Genomic DNA, 9,730 nt, shown 5'->3' on the forward strand with positions numbered 1-9,730 from the left:
ACATTTTCAAAATTTTGTTACTAAAGGTCATGTTTATTTTTATTTTTATTTTTATTTTTATTTTGAGAAATTTAGCCAAAACCCTTATATTGGATCATTGTTTGGTGAAATGACCTCACATTACAAAAATTTAATCTCAACCACACAGTCATTATTTTGGATCAATTTGGAGATCACAAGACTGGATTCCTAAACTTATTCAAATTTTAGTTTTAGAAACATAATGAAAAACATGGACATAACATGGTTGCTGACAAATAATAGTACATCAAAATGAAAAAAAAATTCCCCCTTCAAATCAATAAACTCCATAATTTCTCTCGAAAGCTTTTATTAATACATCATTATCAAAATTATACATATGTAATTTTGCATGAAGCTAGATATATATATATATATTTGTCTGTTCATAGATAACGTTTAAGGTAGGCCCCCATGCGATTGTATTGAACCTCAGGATAGAGCTCAGAAGCTTCTTCACCCTCTTCCCCTATTTCAAAGTTTGATAAGCATCCTTCATAGAATACATGGTAGAAATGCCCCACTCCTACTTGCCCAGCAAAGTCCATTTCTGCATACATACATATATATAAACAATAAATTATACCGGGCCTTAAATATCATATGCTATGTTACGTAATAAGATTTTGATTTTTTTAATACCATTATTTGTTAATATACCATATATGCCCGTATCACCAATATTAATATATATATCTCAATGTTTTTTAAAATTAAAGTTATTTATACCAAGAATCTCTTAATTATTAGTACATATCACTTTGTTCCCTTTACTTATGAATTCGTGCATTTTGACCACTCATTTAATTATAAAAATATAGTACTTTCATCTCTTACAGACCATCTCAAAAAGAGGTAAATTTATATGACTTTTATAGTCAAAGTGGCCAATATGTATGGGTTCAAAAAGAGGTGTATTCGCTAATATATTAGTTGAAGGGATTTTAGTGTATTTTTTTTTTTTTTTGCTAGAGGATTTTAGTGTAATTAGCCCTTGAAATTATGAATTACTCTAATCTTTTCTAAATAATGAATAAATTATTTTTAACTGTCTAATTTTAACATAATTATATATGTGTTTTTTAAAAATGTAAATTTAATAATATTTTGATTCATACCTCTTGTCAAACAGGTAGAAAATGATAAATGTCATCATTTTTAAACCAAAAAAATCTATTTTACTTTTTGTAATTTTTTATGCCATCTAAATTTTTTTTCATTTTTTTTGGGTACCTTTCATGGAAGCAAGGAAGTCTTTGGGAGAGATGGTAAATTTCTCCAGTGTACGACCCAGAAGCTTTTCCCACTTCTCAACAAGCTGCATTTGGGTGAGGATGTTTTCAGGTGGCCTCAGGTACACTGTTTTGTTCAATGTACGAGGGTCATCTATTGTCTTGATTGTGTATGTTGCCACATCATCTTCATCAAGAAATATAACTGGTTCCCAACAAACAATGCAAAGTCCTAATGTATCAGTACTGTTATACAAAATAATTATATAAAAAATTTATAATAAATTACAATAATAGATGTTATAATTTATCTCTTGTGTAATTCGGTCGCTATAGTTTTAATTATATAATTTTTTTTTAAATTTAAACATTGTGTCAATTTAGTCTTATTTATAAGATTCATGAAAGATCATGACATAAATCAAGAGCAAATTGATCTATTTCAAATGTATTGGACTATTTCAAATTGTACCGCATCCTACTGTATTTGGTTGAATTTTTCAGGCATAGTTTGGGAAGTTGGTTTTGGTGGGTTAGGGACTAAAATAGTCACAAAAAATAAAATAGACTATTTTAGTCACAAAAAACAAAACATCAAATCTAACCCATAATTATTACACTCCTCTCCCACAAAAAAGTCAAAAAAGTCAAAAAGCTCTTCCCAAACCAGGATTTTTAGCCCCAGGCTAAAATAGCTAAAAAGCCAAAAAGTCAACCCACTTCCCAAACGGAGGCCCAGTTATGTTTTTAGAAAAATTTCAAAAACTAGTTGGTAAAAAAAAATTCAAAGATAAAATTAACACAATAGAACAAGGTCGACTAAAATTGAAAATAGAGACAAATAACATGGACTAATAGTGTAATTTATCAAAAAATAAAAATTCAGAAACTCTAGGATACAAACAAAAAAAAAAAAAAACTACCCAAATTTTATGTACAATGGGATCCACACTTGAATTGAATCTCATCCCTTCAATGTGTTTTTTGAATTTTTTTGTGGATAAATTTGAGATATGGTTGCATTTCTGATAAAAATTATGTGGTTTTTTGATTGAATAATTAGTGTACCTTTTTGGTCACCATCACCGTAAATTCCCACTTTGTCCTTTGGAGGAAGGAGGGTACCAAGTTGAGAGAGGTTGCCACCAAAATAGCCAGCGAAACAATTAGCAGAGACATAAGTGAAGGGTATATGAGCTTCTTCAATGGCCTTCCTCACTCTCATCTTCTCATCAAATGTAACCTTTCCTGGTTCAAGTGCATGTCCCATTCTTGCTGGGTCCATTCCAAACTCCGATGGCAAGAATCTCTACACAACATTAATGTTTACCGACATTTTTTTAGATACATATATTCAACGACAAATTATACTGGCAATCAAGATTTTGTTATTTATGTAATTTTGATTCTTACACTTTTAATTGACTTAATTTTGACATTTCATTTTAGATTTTATATCAATTTGGTACAATTGATACGTTTTTACAGTTTTTGACAAAAAAATTATCATTAAGTTGATCAAGTTTATAATTTTTCTATTAAAAATATGACATATGCAACTCATATTCACTTTTTTTGTAAAAAAATGCTGACAATTATACCAATTAGACCAAATTAAAATAAAATTATAAATTCATAATTAAAATTGAATCAATTAAAATTATAAAAAATAAAATATAAAAACTGGGTGTAATTTATCCTATACTCAATTTTAAGGTTATTGGAACACTCACAAATTATGTTATTGTCAACAGAGAATGAAAATTTGAAAATATCATCAGATCAGACTAGATAGATGAATTGACTAAACAACCACGAATGAGAAATTTATGTAAGTTGCCCAATTCATTTTAGGCATTGTTCAAAATATATATATATATATATATATATATTAAGCATAGTGGGGATCACAAACCAAATAATGAATCTCGGGTCACATCAATTTTATGTACAAATTGTTTTTTACAAAAATTACAGTAAAAGTTTTTAATAAAAATTTTGAATTAATAGTAAATTTTATTAATTTTAATAATTATAATTATAATTTTTTTTATAAATTTGTAAATTGTACAGTATATATATATATATATGTATTAGGCATAGTGGGGATCACAACCAAATAATGAATCTCGGGTCACATCAATTTCATGTACAAATTGTTTTTAACAAAAATTACAGTAAAGTTTTTAATAAAATTTTTAAATTAATAGTAAATTTTATTAATTTTAATAATTATAATTATTTTTTAAAAAAATTTATTAATATTTTATGATGATACCACTAATTTGTAATTTTTCACATTATTCTTTGAACTTGTCGGTACATGTTGTATTATAATACTTACAAATTAACATAGATAAGGGACCGGATTGTAAATATAATTTTAAAAATAGATTGTTAATTTTTTTAAATAATAAGATAATAAAATCGTATGATTATAGTTATCAGATTAATATTTTTTCATAATTGATTACACAAAAACTTAAACCCAAGTAAAACAAAAAAACATCCAATCCACATTAGTAAATTGTAGAAAATCCCAACCCTAATTGAGATTACTATGTACTCGAATTTTTCCTCTTTTCGTTGATGGCATCAATTAATCACCGACACTTGTGTGTAAACAAACTATAAACTTGCACTAGTGACCAAACATCACAATACTCTGCTATGGCATGTAGAACATTATTAAAGTAGGTCCTTTTTAAATTTCATAAAAATATGTGTATATATAATAAATTTTTTATTTTGCTTATCAAAATAAATAAATAAAATTTTATTTATTTATTTTGACGAATTAGATGTGTATAATATAGTAAAATTTTATATATTTATTATGATATCTTTAATTACAAAAATAATATTATCACATCATTTTCGAATAAAATTCTGTATAAAAATTCTTATAAAATAGCATTTTCCTTACACACACATTGTTAAAAAAAAAAGAAAAGAAAAGAATCATTTGGGACTATAGGATATCTTGAAATCTAAGATAATTTTTTTTGATTAGTTTTACCTAATTAAGATCATTATATTTGGTGAGTTTAGTTAGCCCTGATTTGGCATTTGTATCGGAGCTAAATAATTATAAAAAGACAAAATATACTATGTAAGTTAATGAGACAAAATACTATTTTTTATCCATAATCATTTTATTTTTTCTCTCACAAAAATAAAAAAAATCTCAAAACAAAAATTAAACAAAGCTAAAAAAGTTAGGTCAAAAAAGTCTTAACATAAAAAGTTGGCTAAAAAACTCAATACCAAACAAACCCTAAATAAGTTTTGTCAATTATTTAGTGCAGTTGAATTGGTAAAGCATACATGTCCCATGTTGTTGGTAGAACTATTTAAACCGACTCTTCCACCAAATTTGAGAACTCTATATCCATGAATAGGTTAGTGACTTGTCATTGTCTTCCGAAGTAAAATGATTACTAGCTTTAATAAGCCTCGTTTGGAAAGTGGGTTGGTTTTTTAACTTTTTAATTTTTTTGACTATTTGAATTTAGGCTCAAAAGTATAGTTTGGGAAGGATTTTTTGACTTTTTTGACTTTTTTTTGTGAGAGAAGAGTGTAATGATTATGGATTAGATGTGATGTTTTGTCTGTTATGACTCAAATAGCCTATTCTGTCTTTTGTGGTTCAAATAGCCAAAAGAGTCCAAATGAGCTCTTCCCAAATGACACCGAACTCTAATGAGTTTTAATGGAAGTAAATCTTATTATGATGTGATATTTTAATCTTGATTTTATTTTTTTTTTATTTTTTTATTTTTTTTACATCATTAGAACTCAATTAAAATTTCAAAATTAAAAAAATATATCATTGCTCGTCTTTCAAAATCCTTTTCAAGCGACTTTTTTGTTCATAATTGCTAGGGGAAAAGTTCAACATTTTACGCTTTTCTCCATTTTGGACTTTTTTTAGTTGTTCTTTTGGAGTCATACCATACCCAGGCTTGGTTTGGGAAGTAGGTTGGCTTTTTGGTTTTTTGGTTTTTTTGGCTATTTTAGCCTGGGCTAAAAAGTTTGGTTTGGGAAGGGCTTTTTGACTTTTTGGCTTTTTTGACTTTTTTTGTGAGAGAAGAATGTAATGATTATAGGTTGGATGTGATGTTTTGTTTGTTATGGCTAAAATAGCCTATTTTATTTTTTGTGGCTAAAATAACCAAAAAAACCTGAAAATCAACTTGCCAAACAGAGGCCCAATATATAATCAACTTTTTCCACATCCACACAGAATGTCCAAATAATATCATTTTTTATTTGTATAATATACAGTATCTCCCGCCTAGCACAATTTAATTGAGTCTGAGTTATCTCATATTTAGATAACTAAAAATTAAACCCTAAAGGCCTTAAAATTAAAAACAATGTTATATACACTAATTAGTATATTAACTAGTATATCAATTTATGAAGTGACACAATTTAAGATATTTTTTGTATTTATAATTTGTATAATGAGTGGGTCAATAATAATGTCATAATTAATATTGGTACACTAATTAGTATACTAATTAATTCATGTAACATTACCGTAAAACTAATGATTAGACAAACCTTTAGTAACTCTTTGAAATATTCGAACTCAAGACTTTTAACGTTATTCTCATAGCCCAATTGGGAAATAATATCAATTAAATGCACAAACAATGAGAAATCATATAATTTTATTTGAAAATTACATACAAACAAATTTTTTATACAAAAAGTTCATTTAAAATGATGGAAGGGTAGTGCAATTTTTTAAAGGAATAAACAAAAATAAGCACAAAGGCCATGTTTGTCCTTTCCCTTGGTGAGAGCGGAGAATGAAAAAAAATGCATGTATTTGGTTTGGGAAACTTTTAAAAACAGAACGGAAAATTTTATTTTTGGTTTTGTAAATAGTTCTGCCAGAATTTCAGAGTATCTTGAGCAATTTCTTCTTCTTTTTTATTCATATATAAGAGTATAATAAAACTTAATAAAATATACTCGTAATAACAAAAACCAAATATACCACTTAATTAATATAAAGAAACTTTCAAAGTGTGAGAGAGAAAGCCAATAAATATAAGTGGAATAAGACCAAATACAAGTGAAAGTTTTCAAATAATATGTTTGATTTTTACCTTAGTAGCTTAAGTTTAAATAATACATATCAGCTAATATTCAAATTATGGTAATCAATAGCGGACAAAAATGAGCTTAATCAGCCCCTACACCAGAAGCAAATAGCGGGTTGAGTGTCTACCAATTTTAAGAAATCGTTTAGGAATAGATTTTTTTAGTAATTTTTAATTTTTTTGACTAAAATATGATTAAAGAAATTAATATGTTTGTGATAACTTTTTAATTTTTTACGAAAAAATATACAAAAAATAGAAAAAAAAATTGAAATCTTTGATTTTTTTTGTATAAATTATTGATTTTTTAATTTTTTAGTGACTTTTTTACTTTTAAACTAAAAAGTAATGTTACCAAATGAGGCATAAATATCCTCCGTTATGTATGAGAATATATGACGGATAGCCATTAATATATAATCGTATCGTCCATATTGATATATATTATGATGCTGTTATCTAATCATAATCGAAGTGAAAATAATTGTTACCTTGACATTTCCAGCTTCCTTGATGGCCTCAACAAGCTTGAGTTGCACCAAGATGTTGTGACTCCGGAAGTGCACACCGGACATGGTGCAAATGACCACGTCGGCTAGTTTCACTGCATCGACAAGGCTCTGGTGATCGGAAAACGAGGCTTCAACAAGCCGAGCTCCTTGCTCTTTCAAGGAGAGCAATATCTGGAGCTTATCCATGTCAAGGCCAATCTCAGGCCTCTGAAGGACATAGGTTGTGTGTCCTAAGGCTAAACTGGCCTTAACAATCCTCCTACCAATGTACCCTGTACCCCCCACTACAAGAACTTTGCTCTTTCCCATTCTCTCTCTCTCTCTCTCTCTCTCTCTCTCTTTGGCTTCAAAAGGGTCAGAGATCCATGGACTTTATATAGAAATTTGGTCGTGACTTGTTCTTCATTTCTTGGTATTTTTTTAATATCAAATGTATAGTGAAAGTTACTCTATAGTTGGTGCCCCAATATTTTAACAAAAAATAAAATAAAAAAATAAATTTTTTTAATGAAGGTTTATTGGCTTTGACATCACGACCGGCTTGAGCATGAGGTAACTAAAGCTAGTGCTTTAGGCCTCAAATTTTAGAAAGGCATCAAAATTTTGGAAAATTTTTAAAGGACCTTAAATTTTAAAGTTTTCTAATGTTTCATTATTAGTTATAGTTTTTTTTTTTTTTAATAAGCAAAGAAATAATATTTTATTAGATAAATAAAACATTACAAGAAAGAGAGGGAAGCAAGAAAAAGTATCAAATTGGAAAAGCCAAAAGACTTAAATCCAATTCGATACAATACTTGGTTTGCAAGAAGCCAACGAACATAAACACAACATCCAAAATAAATCTTAAACTCCTACTACACCCAACACACGGGTAGTTTCTTTCATCTAAAAATTGTTCAAGTTCTCTAAAGTACTTTCACTTTGAGAGTATTGATATTTCATTTTGAATTGTTTTTTCAAGGTTACATTTTTTGTTGTTGTAATTTCCTCATTTATTACTCGTTGGTACACCTTCATCTCTACAACTGGTAACCCAAACTTGGAAATTTCATCCTTTTGCAAAACACATCTTCGGATTTTACTTTTCCCTCGACACCTTGACGAAATAGAAATATTAGATTTTATAGACCCATCCAACTATTTCTTCATACATGAATTGGACTTTCCAGACCCACTCAAATCTTTTTTCGTACATGTTTTATCTCCCAAATCTTTTTTCAAAGATGAACCTTTGCAAACATCACATACCTTCTTTTCAACCTCACTATTAGAGTAACTCTCTGAAAATTGGCCACCACCTCAAACTGATTATGCAAATCCAAAATTTTGGGTTTCTCCTCTTGTTTGACGGATCTAATATGTGGTGGGTCTTCTTTAAAAAACAAATTTATGTCCTTCGATTTTACCACTTTATTTGTAGAAGGACTAATATTAGAAGAAAAAGATGACTGTGATTGAATGGGTTTTTTTTGGCTTATACACCCAAGACTTGGAATCTTGTTCTTGGTTGTTCTAAGAGTTTGGTCGAAACTTACCCCCTACTCCCATATTGTGAGGCCACCTATTCCTAACACTCACCATTTCAAAATTGAAATTTCTCACCTTGGGTGCATTGAAAATTGGTGTCGTTTTTCTAACACAGTTGTCGCGTATGTTTTGCTTCCAAAACCCATCCACTGTCAAACATCTCCGTCATACACCCTTCTATTCTTATCCTCCATCAAAACAGTCTCCACCGCCGTCTATTTTTGAGGATCTTGGCAACGCTCCAACCTAAACTTGTTTGCTGGAAATCCATCACCAACCTTGATGCAACCTTTCCTTCCTTTTCCATCATAGCCCTCTAGATCTTCATCCACCATCTTATTCTTGTCCTCAATCGATACATTCCCCACTGCCTCCTTCATCTCTACTAAGGTCACCGTCAAAATCGATCCTCCATCTCAAGTTTGATTATCATTCACTTTCAATCTTTGCTTGAGATTCAAAATTTCTCTTAAGAGAACCCCTCGCTTGAACCGCCACCACGTCTCTTGACTAAGCCACCTTTGCTCCTCCCGTAACCAGTGTTGCTCTTCATGCAACTATCGTTGCTCCTCCTATAACCACCACTCTTTTTCGCTTGCTTTTTGGGATCTAAAGGCCATCTCTGAACCTAACGTTGAAGTTTTCATCAGAAAACTCTTACATTCCCCCTGTATCTAACTCTATCCATGGTTAGAACTCCTTTTTCTTTCTCGTTAGATTTGATTCTTTTAGTTGGAGACCCAAAAAATCTAAACTTGGATCTAGTTTCACGCCCAATGGACGGTTTGAGAATTATAATTTATATTAAGGTTAGGTTTGAAATGATTATATAGGCCCCATGTTTGGTCCGGATGAGCTTGAACAAATACAAAATCCCTTATTAGGTAGTGTCGGCCTAACCCAAACCTGGCACGATGAATGACCTATCTTAAACTTATCAAATAAAAAAGGCACGACCATTTAAGTTTGGTTAAATTTTCTATGGAAAAGACTCTTCCAACACAGTCTGAGCCATAGGCTAAGCTGGAATAAGACTCAACTCATCAATATCAAGATAGTAATTCTAAGAAAAGGGTATTTACCACAATAAAAATGAGAATGAAATATGATCTTAATTTAGGAAACAAAGTGAAGAATTTGCAGATGTGGCCCAATAATTAAGGGGTTGAAGAAAGTGATATTAGTGTTACATAAAATATTTACTTGAATTTGAGATCTCTACTATGGGTAATTATGGGTAATTCTTGAGGCCTCTTGTTTCATTCTTAGAAGTGCAAAACACTCTGGTTTAACCAATACCCAATACACTTATGGTTTA

The 9,730-nt window shown here is 29.6% G+C and overlaps 1 protein-coding gene across 1 annotated transcript; it reads right to left on the reverse strand.

Moving 5' to 3' along the window:
• Window positions 1-292: 292 nt before the first annotated feature.
• PRR1 (pinoresinol reductase 1) lies at window positions 293-7,288 on the reverse strand. Its single transcript, XM_028226441.2, has 4 exons — window positions 6,862-7,288; window positions 2,322-2,562; window positions 1,255-1,458; window positions 293-571 (listed from the first exon to the last, which is right to left on the reverse strand). The coding sequence occupies exons 1-4, from the start codon at window positions 7,189-7,191 to the stop codon at window positions 408-410; spliced, it is 939 nt and encodes a 312-aa protein (XP_028082242.2). The 5' UTR covers window positions 7,192-7,288; the 3' UTR covers window positions 293-407.
• Between the last annotated feature and the right edge of the window lie 2,442 nt (window positions 7,289-9,730).

This window comes from Camellia sinensis, chromosome 11 (assembly GCF_055761805.1).
Source record: "Camellia sinensis isolate YWXY chromosome 11, ASM5576180v1, whole genome shotgun sequence".
Lineage (NCBI taxonomy): Eukaryota > Viridiplantae > Streptophyta > Magnoliopsida > Ericales > Theaceae > Camellia > Camellia sinensis.

Bases quoted from the DNA above. Each gene is read 5' to 3' on its own strand.
- PRR1 (XM_028226441.2), bottom strand. From the start codon at position 7,191: ATGGGAAAGAGCAAAGTTCTTGTAGTGGGGGGTACAGGGTACATTGGT. The intron at 2,563-6,861 runs GTAACAATTATT...AATGTTGTGTAG, and splicing joins AGGAAGCTGGAAATGTCAAG to AGATTCTTGCCATCGGAGTT. The intron at 572-1,254 runs GTACCCAAAAAA...GTATGTATGCAG, and splicing joins CTTCCTTGCTTCCATGAAAG to AAATGGACTTTGCTGGGCAA.